Consider the following 25,968-nt stretch of genomic DNA (forward strand, 5'->3'; position numbering starts at 1 on the left):
GCAGCCTCAGGCTCTCAAGCACCAAATGGACTAGTCATCCATTATGGAATGATGTCGTAGGGTAACATAGGGATCCTCTACCCGCTAAGAAAAGGACTCATGCATATGCTTTAACTTCTCTACACCATAGTCGAGGACGACTATGATTTCAAGAGAGAGGTAATGTCATAATAATCAATATCTAATTCTCCTAAATGATTTTCTCATATTAAACTGATCATTTAATGTGGGGAAGTGCCAAGGGAGAAAAAGCTAGAATATTGGTTAAGTTAGCAGACCGGCCACAGTAGGGATCCAAAGGAGGGAAAATAGGGATCCAAAGGGGGGGCCATCTGCAAAAGAGCCATGTGAAACAATGGGCTAAAAAGACCCTAAGGTTCAGCCCATTAAGACTTCCAAAATGCTAAGGTTCCAAAATTCAAAGGTTGTGTCCAATGGTCAACCTTAGGGAAAATTGGATGCTTAGTGTGTGCCCAAAAAGTCTTTCTGCATCCCTACATGGGAGGGGGCGAGCCCCAAAGCTAGGGGATGAGAGAGAAAGCCACACACACACACACAGGCTCCCTTTACACAAAGGGAATGAGGGACACATGTCAGCTCCCTAGGCCAGATGCCCACAAGGTGTGCCCAATTCCTATTGGAAGACCCTTGAAGTGGACCAATGAGAATTAAGCTAGAGTAAATCTAGTTTAATTAATTTAAAAACATTTAATAAAAGAAACCAATAAGAATTAAGTGTCCTAGAAGACTATTGGGCAGTCTCCCAAGGGGTCCAATGAGCATTCAGAAGCCCCATGGCTTGCCTGATTCCTATTGGCCAGGAGGCAAAGGGGTCCAATGAGAGTTTAGTTTAATTATTTAATTATCTAAAGCTCTCACAAAAGGGGAAAGGGGGACACATGTCAGAAGGCTATCACTTATGCTGCTTAATTCCTATTGGCTTGACCTGGGGAGGTCCAATGAGGAAAAAGCCAACCTAACTTAGCAGGTAGGGCTCGCCCAAGAGAGAGGGGGGGCTGATTTTTGCTTGGCATTCACTCTCACACTCTCACACTTGACCATGTGTGAAGGGAAAAATACTCTATCTCCTCCCAAGCTTTAATGGAGAGCTCATCACCTACTCCAAGCTTGTGAGATAGAAGCCTACATCAACACTCTCTTGGCATGTGGATGCAAATCCAACCAAGAGCCAAGCTTCAATGCATGCTCATCTTCTCTACCAAGCTAATTACTAAGCTAAGCTATGCTAATATGAGTGATTATGTGAGGAGATGTACTTCTTTCTCGTAAGATACTTCTTTTTCCTCTCAATCTACTCTCATACCCTGCTAGCTCTCACCATCTTCGAAGGTGTGTGAGGTCTTGGGTCTGAGAACGGGGATAATTCAAGTTGTGTTTGATTAAGTGTTTTGCTTGGTGTATGAAGCTTCCATCTTCATTGCACTAGCTAGTCTTGAAGGAACACAAAGAATTGTATTGTACAATGTCTCTCTTAATGGGAGAAACCATAATACAAAGCCTTTTGGAGGGGGGACCGGCTCCATGCAAATCCGGTCCTCAACTGTTGTCAATAGCTTAATTGCTCTCTCTTTTGAAAGTATTGTCGATGCTATCTAACTAGGTGTTATGCTTTTTGTTGCTCTCTCCACCCAAGCACTCTTGTAATTCTCATTAGGAATCTATTCTAATGAAATGCCCACTATGTTCATGCTAAATTCCGCTACACATAAGATTTTAGGCCATTAAATGTTACACGAAAATAGAGCTCCTTATTGACTTATTGAAAGCATGCTTATGTACAATGGGTATGGTACTACCCAATTCCTTAGCATCTATTTACATATCTTTTTCCTTGTACCTAAAGTAGATTTCTCTTTCAGGGAATTCAACATTGGCAACCATGCGATCAAACCATGGTGCCCCTAGGATTACATCCTCGTGCTTAAGAGGAGATATGAAGAAATCCTCCTTGTCCACATAGCTTTGGACATGGAGCTTCAATTTCCTAATTAAGGGAGAGACTGAGGCTTCTTGTCCCTTGAGAGCACCATCGGCAGATAGGACATCTCCCATCTCATAGGCTTGGATGCCTAGCTTGGTGGCCAACTCTGTGGATATGAAATTGTGAGGAGAACCAGGGTCAAAGAGAATGAAAGCATCATATTCTCTTACCTTTCCCCAAGCATGACATAGAGGAGATCCTTTGTGATGAACATCCTCTTCTTGAATTTTGACCAAGGTAGCTCTAGGAGGCTCATTACATGTATTTTTGTAGGGACAAGCACGATAGGCATGCTCTTGCTCCCCACATTTGAAACAATGGTTATCTTTTCATAACGCTCTAGCTCTTCAAGAGAGAGCTTATTTTTGCCTTTATAAACTCCCTCTCCTTAGCTTTGTTGTTCTTTGCGTTGCCTTTGAGAAACTTTTGGACGTTGTCCTTTCCCTTAAGCTCATTACGGTCCTTGTTTTCCAAGGGCTTAAGATTTCTCTTAGCCCCTTGCTGCAAGTTGATTCTTGAAACCACCATGGTATGGTGTATGACCGCAGATATGGTGTGTGGCCTTGGGGAGTTAACATACTCTGCCATATCCTCAGATAAACCCACACAAAATTGTTGTTTTTGCTCTCCAAAATCCATCTTTTTGTAGACAGTGGCTTTGAAATGTAAATCCCAAAACCTCTTTATATATTTATGAATAGATTCATAGGGAGAGAGCTTCAAGCTTCGCCATTCTGTGAGTACTTTGTCTTTGGCATCGCTACCCAAAAACTGCTTCATGATGGAAGCTCTTAAAACTTTTCATGTTTGTGGAGCTTCACCGTTTGCTCATAGAATAGCTCACCATTGCTTGACAGACTTTTGAAAATGCATAGCTACATGACGTAGCTTAGAGGACTCTCTCAAGCCCTCATCTCCGAACGGTGTATTCCTACCATTTGGAGAGGAATGTTATCACTCGTTACACAATATACACTAAAAGTGCACTGTGCAAAGAAGGTCGCTCTTTATAAATGTCTTTCCTTCGCTAAATTCGAAAAGGCCAGGTTCGCCGTTTTTCTGCGCGATGGCCATGGCGAGGGTAGCGCTAGGGTTGCGGAGGAGGAAGAGAGCAGAGTCATGGCTGAGCGTGCTAATGCGTGCATCATCATCTTCATCTCCGTTTTCTACACAGTCGCTGGCTGTGCAAGATGATCTGTTCAGGCGATACAACTCTCCAGTACCTACGCTCGTCGATCACAGCGCAGTACTCGCTACGCCCCCTACCAAGGTGACTGTGTTGCCAAATGGCATGCGAGTTGCTACTGAATCGCATCTCGCCCTCGAGACTGCCTCTCTTGGTGTATGGATTGATGCAGGCAGTCGCTTTGAGACTGCAGAGACCAATGGCACTGCCCACTTCCTAGAGCACATGATCTTTAAGGGCACTAAGAGGCGCTCCATGCGACAACTTGAAGAAGAGATTGAGAACATTGGTGGCCACCTCAATGCCTACACTTCCCGAGAGCAAACTACTTACTATGCCAAGGTTCTTAAGCGTGATGTTCCTTTTGCCCTTGACTTGCTTGCCGACATTCTTCAAAACTCTTCCTTCTGCAAAGACCGAATTGAGAGAGAACGGAGTGTTATCCTTCGTGAGATGCAAGAGGTATGGAAAAATGGCAGGGTCAGAAAAACTGGGGAATTGATTTATGCTTTGTCTGATTTTTCTCTTTGACAAATTTGTGGGGTTGATTGCAAATGTGAGCTGCTATGTTCAGTAATGTGATGATGGTCTACTAAAGTGTGCAGGTAGAAGGCCAAATTGAGGAGGTAATCTTCGATCATTTGCATGCAACAGCGTTTCAACACACTGCGCTTGGGCGCACTATACTAGGCCCAGCTGCGAATATCAAAAGCATCACAAAAGAGAACATTCTGGAGTACATTAGAACCCACTACACACCGCCTCGAATGGTAATCAATTTGCAGTTGCTCAAAGTCTTACATCCTTTTTAGGGAATGACTATCTATATGCATGCGGGTCTCTTTTTGACAGTTGATTTGGTGTCACCATGGCAGGTCATAGCCGGTGCTGGTGCTTTGGAGCACAAAGAGATCGTTGAACTTGCTGGAAAGCTGTTCAATAATCTTTCTACAAATCCTGTAACAGCCTCTCATTATATCGAGAAGGATCCTGCAATTTTCACAGGCTCAGAGGTTTTATTTGGTTGAAACTTGAAGTCACAAAATTTGTGTGCAATAGCTTTTGCTCTGGTAATATATACATTCTCTCGATGAATAGGTTCGCATCAGGGATGATGACCTGCCCTTGGTTCATGTTGCGCTAGCTGTTATGGGAGCCGCATGGACGGACCCCGATTCCATTGCTCTCATGGTTATGCAGACCTTGCTCGGGGGTTGGAACAAGTCTGCAGGGGCCGGCAAGCACATGGGGTATGCTTCAAGTAGTGCTTGTATTTCTTTGTATTTCATGTGGTGTGTTAGCATTTCACAAGACACTGGATTTCCCAGGTCTGAGCTTGCGCAGAAGGTTGCAGCAAATGAGTTGTGCGAGAGTTATATGGCTTTTAACACCAACTACAGTGATGCAGGACTCTTTGGAGTTTATGCTATTGCTAAGGTTTGTCTGATCTGGCAATTGAGTATCTTATTTTCCTATCATATCTTTGAATACATTTTCATGTTTAACAGCCTGACAAAGTGGCCGATCTCTCATGGGCGATTATGCACGAGATTGGAAGATTGATTTATAGGGTGACTGAAGATGATGTGATTCGAGCAAGGAATCAGGTAAAGGTTTTACTTTCGCATGGTATCCTACATGTTCACGGCCTTAAGGAATTTTTTTAATTTCTTATGGAAAGTTGTGCATTGGTTTGTTTTTGTGGGACTTACAGTCAGTTGATTTGCCTCTTTTCTTCATTAATGTAGATCTATTTGTTTGTTTGTCTATTCCTTGTGCTTTGATTGGTGCTCGAGGTTGCATTGGAATTGAATTTGTAGAATTTAACTCCATGTCTTGGTGGTGTTTTTATTCTATGTAGCAAAACTTTTATAATTTTTGAGTAAGAGCCTTCTATTGATGCATATTGTGCAAATGACCTCTCACATAGCCTTTTGCTTGTTGTTTGAGTTCACTTGTGGTTAGCTCCAATCCGCATTTGTCTCTTGTTGTCTATGATCGTCATTGTTCTGCTTAGTCATTGCCGTGGTCACTGGTACTACAATTCACTTTTTCTCCTCTTTCTCATGCTCCCAGCTTCTTGTCTTCTCTTGGTGTTTATTCCTTAAGAGTTGGCTTTTAGCTCTGCGTTGTGAAGGGCATTATGTGGTTAGGGTATTGTTGCACTTGGTTGGCCAGCAAAGAACTGAATAGCTCTGTAGCTTTTAGAAGGAAAAATAAGTAGCAAGTTATGTGCTATCCACAACTGATTCTAGTCCTTTGTGAGAGGATGTAGGACATTCTAGCATTATGGGAGCCTTGAGGATTGCCTAGGGATCTACTCAACGTCTATGTGAGCCATGTTCTTATAGGGGGTTGATACTATTCTCTCTCTAACCCCAACGTGTGAAATGATCTTTGTAAGTCAAAAAGTGTTTTTCAGTGGCTTGGTAGATCTCCCTTTGTTGTTCAATCTTTACATGAGGGCTTTTGGTCCAGAGCCTATGCTAATTTGTAATGAAAAGTAAGGTACCTATAAATACTCCACCTTGTTTTGCTTATTTTGAGTCTCAAGCCAATCCGAACTTCGGATGTGCAGGTCAATCACACAACCTTATGGGTGACCACGACCTCACTCGATGCACAATCGGAAAAATTTGGTCCAACATCGCAATTGGACTCATCCTCGTGTAAAATAGTCATCACATCTTGGCCTAACATTTCAGACTCACCTTGGATTCCCTATGCAGTGCTATTGACATTCATCTCTAAAACGATCTAAATCATAAAAATAATCTGAACAAGAAATTTGAGGAGTTTAAAATGTAGCAACAAATAAAGTATGTAGTATATACATACATAGAGGTCACCCCTCGGCAATCTACTATCACCTCATTACCTTATACGTGCAATAGCCTCTACATTAGACTCAACGAATGAAATGACCCGATATGGAATGGTATGATACGTTTTACTGTAGTACAGTCAGTACCGAACACATTTAAAATCCCTCTATTAAATTATGTCTCCATGATGGTGTTTGTTAGTTTTGTTGATTGGAACAAAGGCCATCGTTCATATGAGGCTATGACAATCATTGATGTGTGGTAATCATTGAGATTGTGAGACTTATACGTGAGTTTTGTGGTATTAGTCACGACTCATGGTTGGAGATGTAATGAAATCAAACAAGAACTAGTTGTGTAAATAGTTAAATTCTTTGTATTTACTATTTCTAGATTCATGTTATCTAAAACTACTACTAGCGTTTGGACTTCAAACGGGAGGGAACTGTCACAATCTTGGTCACCCCCAAGACGAGAATCCAACACGACACACGAGTAAATCACTTAAAATACTTCACAACTTTAAAAACTTAAGTCGACACGGCTCGGCATAGTTCTGTGCTAAGAGGTATTGGCCCCAAAACCTGGCGCCTCTTTCAGTATTTCTTTTATATTAATGCTTGATCAAAATACAACTTTCGCGTGTCCTCGGCTCTTAGACTCTGCGTCAAAATGCTCTCATGAGTGAGGTCCCTAGGGTCCTTTTATTCTTACAAGGGATGCCAAAAGCAGAGCCCCAGAAGCAGTTAAACTCAAAAGCAAACTGGCCCAAAAGCAACTGGCCTCAAAAACTGTCAAAAAGCAACCATCGTGATTTTCGGAATTCTATACAATATGCCACGTCAACATGTTAGTGTGAAAAGCGGAAATCGGTACTGTTTTTACAGGTGGTATGTCAGCTCGAAATTTCGGGCGTCCGTACAACTGCAACGTCATGTGTTGCCGCGTCATTTGTCTGTATTGTCTGTCCACGGCAGTAGGTGGTCATGCCACATCACCATTTTGTGACATACCCCCTCTTGAAAGAATTGTAATTGCCTCGATTACGCCTGCAAAAGCAAACATAAGCCATAAACCAATTCAGTAGACATTGACTCTAAAGTACCGACGCACTAGGCGACACAAACTAACACTTGTACAAAGACGACAGTCACATCACATCACGTCACATGACAAATCAAATCAATTACAAAAAATTCATTCCAAATTTCAGACCATGATTGCAAGCAATGTATTTAGTAATCGCATCTAGATCCATCTCGGACCTCACTGATGTCAAATTAACCAATCCTTGTTGCAACCATGTCTATAGAGATTTTCCACTCAAGCACCGTCATGTGCGAGTAATCATTCGCCTCAAGCATTGTCGTGTGCGAGTAAGGGAATCCCAATCCATCATTAAGTTGATACTGAACAGAGTGGTCCAATCATTCAATTCCAGCTGTGTGGCCATCTCATCCCGTAGAAACTCTTGATGCACAGTTCCATTGAATCGATCATGATTCAATTTTATCAGGTTCATTTGGGAGCTGTTAATGCTCCAAAATCATCATTATCCATTATTAATCTTGTTATCTGTTCACAAATAGGAGGTTCTTTCATAAAACATTAGTTTCATTGAAAATTCAAAATACTTATCGGGTTTATTCTGGAGCGGTCATTGCTCCCAATTCGTCATCCATGATCATCGATTTCACTTGTTATTTGCACACATCTAGCAAGTTCTTCCAGAGAACGTTAATCTGATACATAAATCAAATTCATCTTGGGAAATTTCTATTTCAAAGTTCTTCATTCACACACTTAGTTCATATTGAACAAAGAGTTTCAATCATTTAGTCATCTCATCCGTCCAGAAGTCTTGATGCACCTAGATCCTTGTGTAGCCATCTCATCCTGTAGGAACTCTTGATGCGCTTACCATAGTATCCAGTCATCCCGTTCATATGGGAATCTTGATGTATTATAATCATTCAACATGCGTCATTATCCATTCATTCAGATTCATCATTCTTATCTTGAATCGATGGATCCATTCTTGAGCTTCCGTCGCTCCTGATCTCACCATCTCATCCTCGATTTCACCTGCAAAACTGACAAGGAGATGGCTCACCTCGTTGCAAAAGAGTGGATGTCCAGCTCCGTGCTTCCCAATCCATACAGATGCGAGTTCCTCGCGGTTATCTGTCACAAAGAACTAGATTGTCAGTACATCAATATCCCTTTTTGTGTCCTTTCTAGTATCTGGTTCATCTTGTGGTGAACAGTTCTGTTCCAGCTCTTCCTGCGAGTAAAGCTTCCGCTTTTCTGCACTCGTCTGTCCTTTCAGCTTTCCACCCCGTCCTGAGAGGAGCCTCAATGGCCTCACGCCATCTTGAGTGAATCTCATCAATCAAGTAATTCTTTTGGTGTTTCGCAAATCTCGGGTCTCTGGAGTTCTTGATCAATCTTTTCACACCCAATGTCAACCTGCAGTTGGGTGTTTGTATTCTGCTCTGGCAAACTTCTCCACCAAAAAAATTTACCGAAATCTTTATTCTTTTCTTCAGTTCCCGCGTCGGATTTCAACTTTCCTTTACCTTCGCGTTGAGAGGTGTTATCTCTATCATTTTCTCCACGAGAACCCATGTGTAATCTGAAATTCTTTATGGCTTATGCCCTGTAAGATAGGGTGATGAAGACGGGAGTGCGTCCGATGTGCGACGTACGAAGGGTGGAAGTAACTAATAAGTCCGGGGTCGGCCCACGAAGATTCTTCAATAACAATTTATTGAAATTGTGCCAATTGTGCCCAAGTGCCCTGTCTACTCTTTGATAGGATCAGTATGCTTTGAGAAAAGCATACGCCTGATGCTCTGATACCACTGTCACAATCTCGGTCACCCCCAAGACAAGAATCCAACATGACACATGAGTAAATCACTCAAAATACTTCACAATTTTAAAACCCCTTGAGTCGACACGACCCGACGTAGTTCCGTGCCCTTAGGTATTGGCCCCAAAACCTGACGCCCCTTTCGATATTTCTTTTATATTAATGCTTGATCAAAATACAATTCTTGCAGGTCCTCTGCTCTCAGATAAAGCGTCCAGATGCTCTCAAGAGTGAGGCCCCTAGGGTCCTTTTATTCTTACAAGGGATGCCAAGAGCAGAGCCCCAAAAGCAGTTAAAACTCAAAAGCAAAGTGTCCCAAAAGCAACCGGTCCTCAAAAACTACCAAAAAGCAACCAACGTGATTTTTGAAATTCCGTATAGTATGCCACATCAGCATGTTAGCGCGAAAAGCGGAAATCCGTAATGCTAGTCCACGTGGCATGTGTCACAAAGTGATCACGTGGCTACCGACAACAGAAACCCTAATTTTTGCCAAAAACCCTAAAATTCGTGCAAACCCTAATTCTTGCCAGACCTAATTTCCAAAAATCACGGAGGTGGAAAAAAATAAAAAAATAATTTTTTTTTTCTTGTTTTTTTTGAGCGACGCAAATCCTTGCTTTTTGGCTTTGCAAGGAAATTGGAAGAGAGCTAAAGAGAGAATATGCTTTATTTTTACTCATTGAGAGAGAGAGAGAATCTGCTTTTGCTTTCAAGCTTTTGGGGCTCTGCTTTTGGGTATCCCTTGTAATATTTAAATATACGGTGAGGGTGTCACTAGCGTGTGACTACTATCTATCCTTTTTGTTGATTTCTTTCTTATTATTTATTTACTTTCACTTTTTGGAAACACCCTTGGGAAATCTAACTGCCCTGCATTGCATAGCTAGTGTGGAACTGTCCAGAGGGAGTCTAGGCTTGAGGGCAAGAGAGCACTAAGGTTGAACAAAGACTATGGTTAGCCAAAGTGGGGTTGTTGACTAGCCAAAGTGGAATTCTTTGCTACAGAGGCTACATTTTAGTTTTGGGTGTGGCTACAGTGTACAAAGGGGGTCAGATGACCTAGAAAGATACAATGGCAGCATCTCCTAAAATTTAGGGAACTGCTATTTTGGGACCTGAAAATGTGTTTGCGTCATTACCTCCGGAATGACAAGGAGAACATTTTCTTACTCTGCCGTGCAGTCAACTGGGCAACCGGTTGGGAGATTTTTAGGCGGCAACCCCGAAACGGGAAAATGCTTGTAAATGCGCCAAGTGGCACATTCTGGTGCACTTTCCTCATGCAGAAAAATGGGCGCTGATTTTTAAGCTGGGAGAGGCTCATTTTCAGATTTTGTCACAGGTTAATAGCTATGGAGTGCTTCCTTTCCCTCCTATGTACAGTGTGGTGCCAGGAGTGATGCCCTGCACGCTACGCACTGCCCTCTCTTTTCCTTATGGCAGTATGTTATGCCCCTCTAGTGGGCTTTTCAATTGACCAATGTACAGTTGTGTGGGTTCATGCGCGATTGCCGAGGCAAGAGCCTCTTGCACAGGTATTGGATTAGCTAGCGGCTAATCCCCCCGCAAGTACAGGTGAATTCGGAGAGGTTTCACGCCAGAAACCTCGTCCGATTCAAAGGGCAAGTAGCCCTACAGGTGCGGGAGCTCGAGGACTTGCTACGGATGCGACCGGCACGTGAAACGGAGCCCGAAACAGTAAATTACAGCCTGCTGTGTATTTTTGCAGGTTTAGGGTTTTGGCCCTAAACGGTCCCTAATACCCCCAGGAGGTTCGGGGACGTGAGGGGACCGCTGTACAGGTGATCTGGCGCATTTTTGGGGCTGAAAACAGAGAATTCAGCGTGCTGCAGATTCTCGCCAGGTTTTGCAAAGTGCCCGTATGCGTCCGAAAGTCAGTCAATGCGTGGGAATACTGACTGTGAAGGGTCGTAGTACAGTTATGTTGCCGAAATCGGGCCGGAACAGTTGAAATTCAGCCGAGTTTGTGCGGGGCAGCTTGTAGGGAACCACAACGTTTATTCCCTCTTTTAAACAATAAAGAAATACCGAAAGGGGCGCCTAAGTTAGGGGCCAATCTGGTGTCGGTCTTCTCATACAGGTGCATTCTAGCAGCCTGTATCCCTCTCCCCTTCGTTGTGTCTTGAAAGTACAGGTAAAGTGGGCGACAAATTAAATGGGTGAAAGCAAATAAGGTTTAAGTCTGAAGTCTATCGCCCTTTTTGAAAGTACAGGCCGGTTTCATGGTTCCATCCCCGGGATTAAATCACTTTTTCCCATAGAAGTGAGCCTTGGTCAGGTTGGGCTTGAAGACACAGGGGATCATAGACCAGACACAGGAAATAGCAATTATGGTTGACAGACCTGATGATGTGACTGAAGAGGTTTCCTCTTCACAGGGTCAACAGACACATGAAGTGGGTGAGTCTTCAAGACCACCACAGACGGATGATGATATATTCAGGACCTAGTTGGCTACTGCTGTGGCTATGTTCACACAAGTAATGCAGAACCCGAGGTTTTTAGCCTTTCTGCAACCTCCTGTTCCGTCTCAGCAAGTTGGGTCACTGGATCATATTCAAAAGCCTGTTAAGGCTCGAGCATAGGTGATTCATACTGCACAGTCTATGGAAACACATGTACACTTGACGGAGAACATGCAGTCTCCACAACCTGTGCCTAAGGAGCAAGAACAGGTGGCTGAGATGCCAGTCTTTCAAGCTGTACCAGTTCAGCTAGCCACTTTTCAGCAGCCTATAGCTGGTTCTAATGGGCAGGGAAGCAACCTACATGTTATGCAACAGGTCTTCCCACCACCTTCAGTACACCCTGGCTCTTTTGGAGGTGGATCGGTATTCTAGAGCATGGCTGGTCATACACCTGGAAATCAGTTTTACACTCCAGGAACAGTGTTCGGGGTGCTCAAACAATGATGCCTAACCCCATGTATGGTGTCACGGGCATGCTACCAAGGTTTCAGAGCACTCAGGGCCAATTTGGGATGCCACATGCAAATTTTGGTATGGCTGGAATTACAAATCAGCAGCCAAATATGGCATTCCCAGGTCAACTTAATTGCGGTCAGGGAACACAAATGAACCCTAACAGTGTTCCCATGTTTCAGTCACTTCCATATGACAATTTGACTCTGCTAGAGAGGCCAACTCCGTACAAAGAAGGTGGCAAAGGTGTGTCTTTCACGACCTTTACAGGGTTTGATGACAGGAAGAAGGCTCTCTCATTCCTCCAGCAGTTTGACAAGGCCTATGCAAGGGGAAACTTTACAGAGGCTTCAAAGGTCCGCAAGGCAGCCACTTTCTTGACAGGGAATGCGGGACAATGGTGGACAACTTTATTGCTTCAAGGGCAAGCTCCGTCCACATGGACTTACTTCAAGCAGATTTTTGTAGCAACATGGTTATCTGATGACTTTGAAGCAGATGTCATGACAGAATGGCACCAGCTTAATGCTGCCACTTGCAAGAATCTGGATGACTACAATCGGAAGTTTTGGAAAGCTCTACTTCCAGTAACTTCCTATAGGTTTGTGCCATTGACAGAACAGATTGAAAAATACTGCTGTGGCCTACCCAAAGGATTGAGAAAATACTGCACGAAGACCAAAGTCACTACTTTGACGCAGCTCATCGAGGTAGCAAACACTAGCAATGGTTTGCTCAAGGTAGAAGATTGTGAATTCAATATTGGCGTCAAGGAAGGATCAGCCAAGAAAAATTCAGCGAAGAAGCATGTTCCCAAGGAGGCTCCGAAAGTGACTCAGGAGCCGGCCAATGCAGGGAAAGACTAAGCTACGGCTGAATCAGAAAAGGGACCAGCGAAGAAATGGAAAAGACGTTTTCGTCGCAAGTCGGAAGAGCAAAAGAAGGTCCTGAGGTCAGAGAACAAATGCTTCATCTGTGAGCAGCTTGGCCACATTGCTTACAATTGTCCTACAAAGAAAAGGCCAGCTGATTCTGAAGACAAGGAGGACAAGAAAGGAAAGAAGCCCATGGCTGGTCTAGTGCCATATATGGTGGGCGACAAGCCAAATTCAGATGCAAGTGAGCTTTGCAGAGCATGGGGAAAGGTCAGGGATCAAACAATGCTTATCTTCTTTGATCCAGGTGCCAAAGCCAACTTCATTTCCCCAGAATTGGCTTCAAGTTGGGAATCACACCTGAAGAGATGGGGTATACAGCAGAGGTAGGTTTGGCATGTCCTGGCCATACAGAGGCTGTGAGACCCATCATCGGAAAGTTGCGCCTACATATCCAGTCCTATGTAGATGCTGAAGAATTTTACATCATGCCACTGGACGGATGTGATGTGTTGTTAGGTATTCCTTGGTTGTTTCGTGTACAGGGAATCATGGATGCCTACAACAAAAAGATCACTGTACAGAGCAGGGGAAAGACTCACATTCTGGATGTAAAGCTTAAAGGGGAGTCTATTCCCACTGTATCAGCTTCTGCTATTACTTCTGTAATGAAAAAGCATCTTTCTGCGTACTTGGTTTTTGCACGTGAAGTGTCAGATTGTGATGAATCAAATTTATCTGTGCTAGATAAAGAAAGGTCAATGTTTTTACAACTGTATAGTGACTGTTTTTCCGATTCATTAGCGTCTCAATTACCGCCAGAGAGACCCGAGGACCATGCGATAGATTTGGTGCCAGGCAGTAGCCCACCAAATAAGCCTGTATAGGGTTAGTGCGGCTCAGCAGAAAGAGATAATGGGCCAAGTACAGGAGTTGTTAGAAAAGGGGCTGATTCAGCCCAGTTCATCTCCATTCTGTTCTCCAGTGTTGTTGGTGCAGAAAAAGGATGGCTCATGGCGTATGTGCATCGACTACCGTGCACTGAACAAGAATACCATCAAGAATAGGTTCCCTATACCTAGAATTGATGATATTATGGACAAATTAGAAGGAGCAGCTATGTTTAGCAGGATAGATCTAAAGAGTGGGTACCATCAGATCCGCATTAGATTAGAGGATGTGCACAAGACTCCTTTTAGAACAACGTTTGGCCTTTACGAATTTTTAGTGATGCCCTTTGGTCTCACAAATGCTCCTGCTACATTCAATAGGATGATGGACATAATTTTCCGTCCACACCAGCAGTTTGTTGGTACATTCTTTGATGACAGATAGTCTACTCAAAGAATGAAGAGGAGCATAGGCATCACTTGGCCATTGTGTTCGAAGAGCTACGCAGTCATAGGTTGCTCATCAATGCAAAGAAAAGTGAATTTTTTATGGAAGAGATCCACTTTTTGGGACACATTGTCTCAAAGGATGGTGTTAGAATGGATCCTGCAAAAGTTGAAGCGATCAAGTCATGGCCAGATTTGAAGACGGTGCATGATGTCCGAAGCTTCTTGGGACTATGCTCCTATTACAGAAGGTTTATCCGAAATTTCGCTGAGATTGCTTCACCTTTACATGCTCTTCAAAAGGAGGCAGTCACCTTTAGATGGACATAGAAAGAGATTTCAGCTTTTAATCTCTTAAAGGAAAAGATGACTTCAGATCCAGTCATTGTGTTGCCAGATCTTAGGAAGTCATTTGTGGTCCAGTTTGACGCCTGTGGTAGTAGCATTGGTGCAGTGCTAATGCAATATGGCAGGGTAGTAGCCTATGAGAGCAGAATTTTGCAAGGGCCAGAGATGACCATGCAGGTCTATGAGAAAGAGTTACTGGCTGTGATTCATGCGCTCTTAAGTTGGAAACACTACCTGCTAGGTGCAGATTTCGTTGTCCAAACGGACCATCAGACCTTGCGATACTTCTTGACACAGACAAAGTTATCTGAAAAGCATATGCAATGGGCAAATATCTTGTCCATGTTCCATTTTCAGATCGTGCATGTGGAAGGCAAGAAGAACGTTGTGGCTGATGCCTTGTCAAGGAAGCCACAAATTTTAGCTGTGTCAATTCCTTATCATCATGAACTTGATGATATGAGGGAACAGTATGAAAATGATGAAGATTTTGCAAGGGTCTTCGAGCAGCTAGTGCATGGACAACGTCATGAACACTATCTTCTCAAAGATGGGTTCATGATGATGCATGGCAGATTGTTTGTCACAAAGCCATTGCGACGCAAAGTTATGGAAGAGAGTCATGTCCCACCGTATGCAGGGCATCGTGGTATCGATGCTACAGTTAAAGCGGTTGAGACATTCTTCTATTGGCCTACATTGAGAAGAGATGTGGATGCCTTTGTGCAAGAATGCCTAATTTGCTAGAAGGTCAAGTTTGACAGGCAAAAGGCACCAGGGTTATTGCAACCACTACCTATTCCAGATAAACCATGGGAAAGTATTGCTATGGATTTTATCTTTGATCTTCCGAGAACGCAGACAGGAAATGATGGTATTTGGACCATCATTTGTATATTCAGCAAGCAGGCTCATTTTATTCCTGTCAGGAAGATCTGCGTTTTCAGCGCATCGTCGTCATTGCCGTCGTCACCGACATAGATTGAGAATTTAGCAAATACAAGATTTGCAGATTTCAGCCCTTAGCGTTTTCAGATTTCAGTCCGTCTCGTTGCCGTCCTCATCGTCGTCGACATCATTGTACCAGATTTGTGCAATCAATAGCATAGACCTCTCTCGCCATAGAGAGCGAGGCCTTTGGAGGTGGGTTTGACAACATTTTGGTGTGGTATTCTTCTCTCTCTCTCTCAGCACCTTCATTCACAGTGTCATTCACTTTGTTTGTGATCATTTGCACTCTCTCACTAAAGGAACGGAAGGCTCTCCCTTCCGTAAGTAAAAGGAACTCTTGAGCATAGTTCGGAGCACTCATCTTGAGCAAAGTTCAACATTCACTTCCGTTGCACCTTACACATGGCCTCATATTTAAAGGCCCTAGGTCCAAAAGCAGTTTACATGAAAAGCTTTGAACTCAAAAGCAGCTGGTCAAAAAGTACCAAAAGCTGTCCAATGCGTTTTGCGAAAGTCCGAACTGTTGCCACGTCATCAGCGTAAAACGCGGTAATCCGTACAACTGCCACACAAGCCAAAGTTACCCGAAACGGGAACCGGGGCCTCCGAAACGTTTTTGGAACGGCCCCCCCACAAAAAGGCAAAACGGGAACGGGGGCCGGAACGGTAAGTGGAATGTTCAAGATAATCAGTAGTAAATTCAATAGAAGTGAGGAGTGTCACGTGACACAACCCTATGGGTCCGTTGACAAGCTACAACATGACGAGGGTTCGCTTCAGTCAAGTCAGTCTAGAATAGGAAGTGATTTGGCACTTTTGTGAGTCTGTTCGCAAACCGTGCATGTCCAGACACTTAGAATAGATGCATATCCTCCCGTTGCACACAACATGAGCATCAAATTCCAATCAGAAACCATCAGTAGCATTTTTACAGTGCATAGACCTATTTTCTCTATTTTTGACATTTTTCACTTGTTATTTTTAAGTGACTTTTGTTGGAAAGTAGGTAGGGCAATTTTGTTAATGAAATATATAAGGAAACCAGAGCTAGCACTCTCTGGCAGAAGAGGCAGCAGGAGCACCTTGCTCAACAGGCAACTTCTCAACAGAACTCCACAGAGGCCTAGCGTTTTGCAAGAGACTGCAACACCTAGCGCTTTTGGAACAGATCAGCCAGCGTTTTTGATCTTGTAGATTCTTGGCGATAGCAAGAAGCAGAAGACTCCTAGCATTAGCAGATTTGCACAGCGACAACATATCAGCCTTGGTGTTAGCAGATTTCCACCGCAAGTCAGATTTTCAGCCCTAACATTTTTGCATTTGCCAGGCATTTCAGCATTTTGCAGATCTACTGCGATGGAACCAACACAAGCACCAACGTTTCCAGTTTTCAGCACTTAGACATCGCAGAACAAATCCCGAACCTCACAGATCTCACCTTCCCGCAGCAGATCCTCGCCGCACGGTCAGATTCCGCAAGGTTTACAGATTCAGCCAGGAAAACGCAGATTTCAGCATCTCCGTTTTTAGCGCGTCGTCGTTGCATCGTCGTCATCGACATAGAGTCAGAATTCAGCAGATAAAGATTTGCAGATTTTAGCCATTAGCGTTTTCAGATTTCAGCCCGTCTCGTCGTTGTCGTCCTCATCGTCGTTGACATCGTCGGCAAGTCCAAAGCATTATAGAGATTTGTGCAATCATAAGTAGACCGCTCTCGCCATAGAGAGTGGAGTAGACCGCTCTCGCCATAGAGAGTGGGGCCTTCGGAGGAGGGTTTGACAACTTCTTGGTGTCGTATTCTCTTCTCTCTCTATCTCTTACTCTCAGCACCTTCATTCATAGTGTTTATCCACTTGTTTGTGTCCATTGCCTCACTAAAGGAACGAAAGGCTCTCCCTTACGTAAGTAAAAGGAACCTTGAGCACAATTCGGAGCACTCATCTTGAGCAAAGTTCAACATTCACTTCCGCTGCACTTACAGGGAGCTAAAAAGCCCACTTATTGTTTGACTTAATAACACCTTATGTTGTTGTTTTGATCTTTAGCGTTTCTAGTATTTTCACTTTAGCTTGACAATTGTTAGCCTTTATCATGGCTGAGTATGCCCATCACCTCCGGAGGGTGATAGAAACTCAGCTCGTTGCTTTTGTAGAGTACGTTCAAAGCATGAATGACCTCTATATAAACCTGCACCTACTCTTGGGCACTGACGACGTGAGTAGGGATGTCATAGCTGTTGTCCAAGCTATGCATGATAAAGGTGATAATCTTATTCTTCCTGTTTGGACAAGCAGTGAAGTTGAGATCACATATTGTCAAGTTTGGTTCTTTGCTCTTCGTAGGTTTGTAGTAGTATTTATTTTTCGATTTCGTATTTAGCTTACCTGAGGACTTAAGAATGTGTTCCATTAGAAGTTGTTGTGTGAAGTTTGATTTCTAGGATTAAGTTTTTAAGATGTCTTATCCTTTTTTGCTTAAAGTTGAGTACTTGTTTTAAGCCAAGTAAGTTGCGTCAACTTATTTTACACATGCCTTTTTAAAAACATTTCTAAGTTAATAATGTTACTTTTGTTTCGTAGCAAACTAAGTGATTTAGTTTGTTTGTTTGTTTGTTTTTTTTTTCTTTTCTTTTCCTGCGTCCCTTGCTTTTATAGTTTTATGATTGCTTTATTCCCTCTTATAATTCGTGAGTCCATACTATTATGAACTTATGAAGGTATATACACACCCATTAGTCCAAGTAGAATCCTATTTAGGCATGCTCTACAATGATTCTTCAGTCTCAAGGCTTACACGCGATTGCGCAATATACAATACATGAATTGGGATCATCCTTCACAAAAGCATCTTGATTCTTCATAGAAAGAACATTAACTCAAAGTTGAAGAATAGAGTCCAGACTCCACACAAAATCTTGGAGCAAAAAGATGATAGATCATAGATTATAAAGATGGCTTACAAGGCCAGCCAAGGCGCTACAAAAAGACATGTAGATGCTAAGAGTGCTAAATAACAACTGTAAGAGTCAATAGATACATGTCAAGACTCAATCACTCATATGGTAGTGCAATACAAAAAGAGGGCAAAGCCGGCGGCCACAAAGGAAACAAATATAAAAAACCAATGAGCAATGAGTCACGACTCGTGCTTGAAGTTCACCTCTAGGTAGGGGCAGAAGAGCATCCCACCTCCAATCTGTAGTGGAGTCCTGGACGTCGTGAATATCATCCCAATCCTCCTGCACAGGCTCATCCTCATGCGTAGATCCTTTTGCCTCTCCAAGCGCCTTTGCCTCTCCCTCCATCTCCCACTGTAGAAAGGGATCTATCACTTTGGATGTTGACTCGCAAAGCATTCTTAAGTTTGCACTGAGAAAAACAAGGTCATTTGTTTTCTCCACTCCAATTCGGTTCCTCTTTCTAGATGCAATGTGGCTATATACACTCCACAATTGCTCCAAGCAAGAGGAGCTAACCACTTGGCTGAGAATGCGGACGGCAAGTCCATCTGAACCATTTTCTTGCCACCATAAGACGGAGGAAATCTTGGTGCGATCAATTTGGGCATCGGCTGTCCCAAGGGATCCTCGCATATCCTTGTAAAATGCAAGCTGATCCTTTATCTTGCGTTGCATGTCACGATCAAGGTGAAGCTTCTTTGAGATGGTGTTCCAATGTGTGTTTACCTCCGAATCATGCTCCTGCCCTGCACCTTGGAACTTTGGGTCCAACACAAAAGCTGCACCATGAAGAGGTGAACTATAGGCGTTCCACTTGCTACTGCAAAGCTCTTTGATTTCTTCGAGCCTATCTGGGTCCTGCTCATACTCTTCAAGGGCCTCGAGTCTCGACCATGCGATCCATTGCTTCATAGACCTTGCCAATGCAAGGTTGCATACCATCCATCACTCTAAGCAAGTGGATCATTGGTTTCACCATTTTGTCAATACTCTTTAGGGACTCCTAGAACTCAAGATCCTCCACCTTCCCTCTACAAATGATCCCTGCGACTGTACTTGCATGGGTAGTCTGAGCAAACTCTGTACTGATGAAGAGTTGTTGCACTGCACTTTGACACTCTACAAAACGGCTCACCATTAGATAGTTGTAGGTGAAGCGGGTCTCACAATACTTTAGAAGCACTTTGCTCCTCGACCGCTTCAAGAACTCGACTCGAAGTATGTTGTGGTTGTTGATGAAAGCAACCACCTTGGACGTGGATGGAATGAGAGGCTCTATCCAAGGTAGTTTGCCGAAATCCTTCAAGAGGTTGTTAAGGCAATGTGCCATGCAAAAAGACACCGTGATGTGAGGATAAGTGCCTTCCAAAATAGCTCCGGCTGCCCTGTTTGATGCCTCTCCATCGGTGACCAGACCTATCACAAGGTCCGACCCAATGGTCTCTACAACGGAGGCCCACTCACCCGCAAGGATATCTGCTGATTTTCCTGTCTCCATGGCGTCATGGGAGTGGGCAAAATACATCTCCCCTTTGAAATAGGCAACAATGCCATGGATGGACCTCCTCCTAGTGTCGCTCCATCCATCCGCAATGAGGGTCACGCCATACTTCGTCCATTGCCTCTTCATGTTGAGGGTTGCCATCTCCACAACGGCCTTCTCTCTATCATGTAGAGTAGTACGGAGGGCCTCGAAAAAGGGTGACATGTAGCGTGCCCCATACTCTCCAATCCTCGTGCACATGGTCTTGAAGTACTTCGACCTAGACATTGCACACAAGAGGTATTAGTCTCTACTATTTAGATAAGAATGAGAATCGAGATGATTGATTGTATGAAAAATTGAAAATGATAGTAAATCTTACCGAGCCTTTATGAAGGGGATGTGATCGTGTGGCTTTGATGGCGGCATCCTTGGCTTCAAATTCCTTCAACCGTTGCTTGTTGACGGCCTTGCATATTGCTACTTGTTGTCCCTATAGCTTAAGGAAGTGAGCACGGACTTTGGTTGTGCCGGATTGCCGTTCGAAGCCGCATAGTTTGCAATTCCATGTACGGGCACCACCGGCCTTTCCCAACACTCGGGAATGCACTTCGTCCCACCATGAAGCTTCGTCCTTCTTCTTCTTCACGCCCAAGGGCACGCATTCACTTGATGCGGAGCTTGGGCCATGATGAGAGAGAGAGAGAGAGAGAGAGAGAGAGAGAGAGAGAGAGAGAGAGAGAGAGAGAGAGAGAGAGAGAGAGAGAGAGAGAGAGATGAGAGAGGAAGCTTGAGCCTTGAAGCCTTGAAGCCTTGAGGCCCAAGAGAGAGGGAGAGAGATGAGAATGAATGAATGAACTTTGAAGGCTTGAGCAATGAGCCTTGCCAAGGGATGCAGAGAAAGCTTGATGGAGAGGGCCGAGGCTAGAGGCTAGAGCATGTGAAGCTTGAGCATTGAGCACGAGAACTTCAAGAAGCGGCAAGCCACCGTTGACGGTTGTCGACCTTGGCCCTTGAGGCTTGAGAAGTTGAGAGAGATGAGGTTTAGGGGAGGCAAAGGTGCCCTTATATAGGTATTAGGCCTCTCACCCCCTCTCCCAAGCGTTCGAAAACGCCACCTGAAACGGCTATTTTTTTTTAAAAATGGCCATAAATTTGAATTTCAAAATGCTGCTGTTCCCATTGCCGGTCGTTCCACGTTTCGTTCCGCCCGTCTCGCCCATTCCGCAGCCATTTTGGCCCGCGGTCCGGTTTAGCTTCTGAACGGAACGCCGTTCCACCACCGTCTTCGTTCCGATCGGCCGACTCTTGCAGGAACGCTTTCGGGAATGGCAGGGGCCCGTTCCGACCGTTCCCCGTCACTCTGACGTCAGCAGAAATTACGAAAATCCGTACCATTGCCACGTTAGCATGCCAACGTGAAATCCGGGATTCTGTACAGCTTAGCCACATCATCAGTTTCCCACGTAGTTCTTCTTCTGCTTCTTCTAGGGTTTAGGCACTCCCACTTTTAGTCCATCGCCCATCGGACTTATTAGCCACTCCGACCCTTAGTCCATCGCGCATCATTCGCGCTTTCGTCTTCATCGCTCTGTCTTAATGGGCATAAGCCACAAAGACCACTTTGCAAGAGAAGAATCAAAGATTTCTTTTTTGAGCCGCCGTTTTTTTCAAAGACAGTGCCATGAAGTGGTGGATGTCTATAGCTACCAAGTTGCACACTCGAAGGACTTTGCAAGCTTTCAAGAATTTTTTTTGCCTCAAGCTACATGCTTTCTGACATCCTCCTTTGGAGTGCAGCTTCTGGCAGAGTGGGGTATCATGAAATGCTTGCCACGAAAACCCTAGCAGATTACAACTTGCAGTCTTTGGACATCTTTCAACAGGTGTCTCTTCTTGAGACGATAACCTCGGAGTCCGAGTGTGATTGCTATGTCTTGGGACTACCATCACCGCTATAGGAACACTGTCTGTCCAAGAGCTTATGGACCAGTTGCGGTCACAGCTACAACCTTATGGAAGAAATTTAACCCTAATTTTGGTGTAGGTTTCACAACAAAAGCCTTGTCGACTTTCTTGCTCGACTAATGTCGAGAATGCTTTTTCACTTTGATTTAGCAATTTTTTGAATTTTGTTTGAGAACTTGTTTGGTGATCCTGTTTGGAATTTGTTTGAAATGGAGGGTATCTGTTTTAAACCTGTCTTAGTGCCGATTTCGATTATTTGACTCTGGTTTTAATATTGGTTTCAATGATTGGTGATTTACTCTCAGGTAGAGTATTGAGAAATGATGCTTGAGAATGCTTGCACATAGTATTGAACTTCTGAAAAGTGCTGTTTTTACTCATGGCACGGACCCTTGTGGTTATTTATGGGGGGAGTATTGTTGTTGTTACTCATGGCACGAACTTGGATGGTTATTTACGGGGGGAGAATGAAGAAGTCTAAGTAGTGCTTACTCTCAGCATCTCCAAATGATGCAGGCTGCGGTTTGGGGGCTGTTGGGCCTCTATATTTCATAGCCCGGATTTTAGGTTATTTGCGGGAGGAGTGATGAGGGAGTCATTGAAGAGCTCATGGCCTAGACCTGGATGGTTATTTGCAGGGGGAGTGTTCATCGACGCGTATATGTTTCTGTGTCTTGTAACATGTATATGTGAGCATTCGTGTTGCATTGTGATGTGCCAACCATTTGGATAAGTAATTTTAGTGCATCCAAACACCTATTACAGATCAGCGCGGTCTGGGTGTGATGGCTAATTGTGCCACGTCCGAATATCAAGAGCTTTGATTTGGAATGAGAATACACTTCTTATTGGATAAGATTTTTTGGAAAGTCAACGATCCAGGATATCAAGAGCTTCGATTTGGAATGAGAAAATTGATCGTCCCTCGAAATGTCCATCATATATATATTTTTTTTGCTAAATTGAGTTGTTTTGCAGATATACGGTAATCGCGAAAGATTACTCTTCTTTCAAGAAGGGGGTACAACCATTGAAGAACGGAGCCAACTTGCAGATTCGATTGAGGGGCCTAAACCCTAAGAGAAGAAGCAACAGAAGAAGTTTGAACCAATTTATGGGGTTCCCGTCTGGTGGGGCCGATAATAAAGTAAAGGAGAACCTACTCTCACAAATAGAATTTGCGATCAACAAATGACATGGTACTATTTTACGGATAATTTGGATTTTACGCAGGCATTGCTGACATGGCAGACTTCCAAAAATTCCTTTGACATGCTAGCGTGGCAGGACTGTACGGACTGACGTGGTAGCAATGTATGAATTTTCCTACTTATGCTCTGGCTGCTTTGGGAAGGCCAGATGCTTTTTCATGTAACTGTTTTTGGGCCTAGGGCCTTAAAATAAGATTGATGGGCTCTCGCTCTTGCAGCCTACCCGTGGGAGATGCAGAGCAGAGTCATGGGAGTGTTACCTTGTTGAAGAATTATAAAGAAATAGCAGAAGGGGCACCAAGGTTTGGGGCCAGTGGTCGGGCTGGAACTCCCTCACTCCTCGTCTCGAGTGTCGTGCATCTCTTTCAACTCAGTTGTTGTTTGAAGTGCTTAAAGTTGTTCAGTCTGCTCTTTTCCGTTGGCACCTGGTGCTCGTCATGTTACACCTCCCATGACTGAAGCCTGGGTCATGAGATTTTCACATGGCAAATACAACGAAATGGTTTCTAGATTGTAGTTTGCGTTTGAAGCCAACATCAAAATCAAAATGAGGCAAACTCGATTGACACCAAGACAAGGTCAAAATAAATAAATTCTATTTCAAACAAATTACAAAGAGTATTCTCAAACAGAGTTCATAAGGTATCTAATTAATATGCAAAATTTAAAATCATTGTGGATTGGTCTTAGTCAATTGAACTCGAAGGACGACTAGCTCTTCATTATGCATCAAAGTGATGATTTGATTTTGGATGTGAATGGTAGCATCGTTCTTGTTGTGCCAAGGCATGCCTAAAATAGCATTGCAATGTCCTAATTTTATATTGTGGAATTCTGCCTTGCCATGGTACCCTTGGATGGTGTTACAAGAGATGGGCACCACATGCCAACGGAAAAGAACAGGCTGAACATACTTTTAGCACTTTAATAACAACTGAACTAAAAGAGATGCACGACACACAAGACGGGGAGTGGCGGAGTTCCACCCTAGAGAGCACTCACCCCAAACCTTGGCACCCCTTTCTGTATTTCTTTATATTGCTTCAATTGAGTACAATGCCGATACTCCAATCCTTGCACCTTCACCGTGAAGCATGCCAGAGAATGAGCCCTTTGCACATATTTAAAGGCCCTTGGCTTTGAAAAGCAGTTACATGAAAAGCAGTCAAACTCAAAAGCAACTGGTTCCAAAAGCACTATCGCCAAAAGCTACGAGCGTGTTTTGTGGAAATCCATATAGCTGCCATGTCAACATGTCAGTGCAAACTGCGGACGTTCGTACAATTGCCACGTCTGCATGTCAGCGTGAAATCTAGGATTCCGTACAAGCTGCCACATCATCAATTTTTACGCTTTGTGTGTATGTGTGTGTGTGTTGGCCAATTTTTAATGCCTTTAGGTCACTTAGGCCCCATCGAACGGGGTCCCATAAGTTGGTGGGAACTCTTCTTTAAAAATAGGCCACTCGACAAGACTTTGCAAGTTGGTAAAACTTCTTCTGCTGCTTTTGCTTCTTCACCAAGGGTTTAGGCTTCTTGATCGAGATCTGCAGGTTCGCTCTGTTCTTCAGTGGCTTGACATGTCAGTAGTTTGTGACATCCCCCCTTCTTGAAAGAAAGTAATCTCCGCGATTACAACATATTTGCAAAACAAATCAAGTTAGCTCAAAAATTTCTGAGAGTCATTGCGAGGGACAATGAGAGAGACAATCAGTTTTCTCATTCCAAATCGAAGCTCTTGATTTTTTGGGTTTTTGGCTTCTTAGAAGAATCTCATCTAGTATCTAATAAGGAGTCTCATTCCAGATCGAAACTCTTGATATCTTGGGTCGTTGGTTTCCTAGGAGCATCTCATCCAATAAGGAGTCTCATTCCAGATTGGAACTCTTGATATCTATCCTGGGTCGTTGATCTTCCAGAAGTATCTTATCCAATAAGGAGTCTTATTCCAGACCGGAACTCTTGATATCCTGGGTCGTTGGTTTCCCAGAAGTATCTCATCCAATAAGAAATATTTCAGTGGTTGGCACATCACAATGCAACTCGAATGCTCACATATGCATGTTACAAGACATAGAAACATAAAGCCGCTGATGAACACTCCTCCTGCATAACCTAACAAGGTCCGGGTCTGGAGATATTCAACGACTCCCTCATCACTCCTCCCGCATAACCTAACAAGATCCGGGCCGGGAGATATAGAGGCCTTTTACAATCAAACGTTCCCGAGACCGCAACCTGCGTTGTTTGGAGGTGCTGAGAGTAACCACTGCTCAGACTTCTTAATACTCCCCCCATAAATAACCACAAGGGTCCGGCCCATGAGTAAAAGCATCACTTTTCAAACATTCAATACCTCCCCCGCAAATAACCAAAAGGGTCTGGGCCATGAGTATGAGCAAGCATTCTCAAACATCATTTCTTACTACTACACCCGTGAGTAAGAGCACCGTACGTGAAAGTGTGAAACCCTTGTATGCGGCAATAGCAAAACATGGGTTTGAATCTTTCCGTTGTTTTCCCATTGAGCACATAGAAGGTAATTTTAGAAACTCTAAAGAGTTCTATAAATCAGCGTGGCCTCGAGAGTTGTTTTGGATGAGAACTTTGCATACTTTTTTCCCTAAAGGTTTCAACTTGGAAGGAAAGTCTTCTTTACGTAAAAATAAGACAATTTACCATAAGAAACCTATGCTTTGGCGAAGGCATCCCAAACTCCCTTCAAGTCAGTTTAAAAGAATTTGGATTCCTAAAGGTTCTCGTTCAGATCCGCCTTCTATCCCTGAAATCAATCCAGTTGTTTTGCACAACACTATTTCTAGTAGAGTACAAGGTCTCCCTAGGGCTTCAATCTCTAGAATTGAGAGTGATGACCCTTCTAACCATAGAATTTTTGCTTATAGAGATTTCAAACGGAGATTGATTTACTTATCTAGTGCCATGGAATTGGGTTCTTTTTCTTATAAAATATTTGAAAGGTATAATATAAGGATCCTATTTAAGC

General features: G+C 43.6%; 1 protein-coding gene across 1 annotated transcript in view; it reads left to right on the top strand.

Moving 5' to 3' along the window:
* Positions 1-3,014: 3,014 nt before the first annotated feature.
* The window catches only part of MPPBETA (Insulinase (Peptidase family M16) protein), a 31,044-nt gene continuing 8,090 nt past the window's right edge, over positions 3,015-25,968 (top strand). Inside the window, exons 1-6 of the mRNA XM_086498085.1 lie at positions 3,015-3,650; positions 3,794-3,958; positions 4,064-4,201; positions 4,287-4,438; positions 4,517-4,625; positions 4,697-4,795. Of these exons, the coding sequence (XP_086354211.1) occupies positions 3,069-3,650; positions 3,794-3,958; positions 4,064-4,201; positions 4,287-4,438; positions 4,517-4,625; positions 4,697-4,795 (1,245 nt within the window). The 5' untranslated portion in view covers positions 3,015-3,068. The remainder of the gene's footprint in view (positions 3,651-3,793; positions 3,959-4,063; positions 4,202-4,286; positions 4,439-4,516; positions 4,626-4,696; positions 4,796-25,968) is intronic.

This window comes from Adiantum capillus-veneris, chromosome 24 (genome assembly GCF_014529385.1).
Source record: "Adiantum capillus-veneris isolate H3 chromosome 24, ASM1452938v2, whole genome shotgun sequence".
Lineage (NCBI taxonomy): Eukaryota > Viridiplantae > Streptophyta > Polypodiopsida > Polypodiales > Pteridaceae > Adiantum > Adiantum capillus-veneris.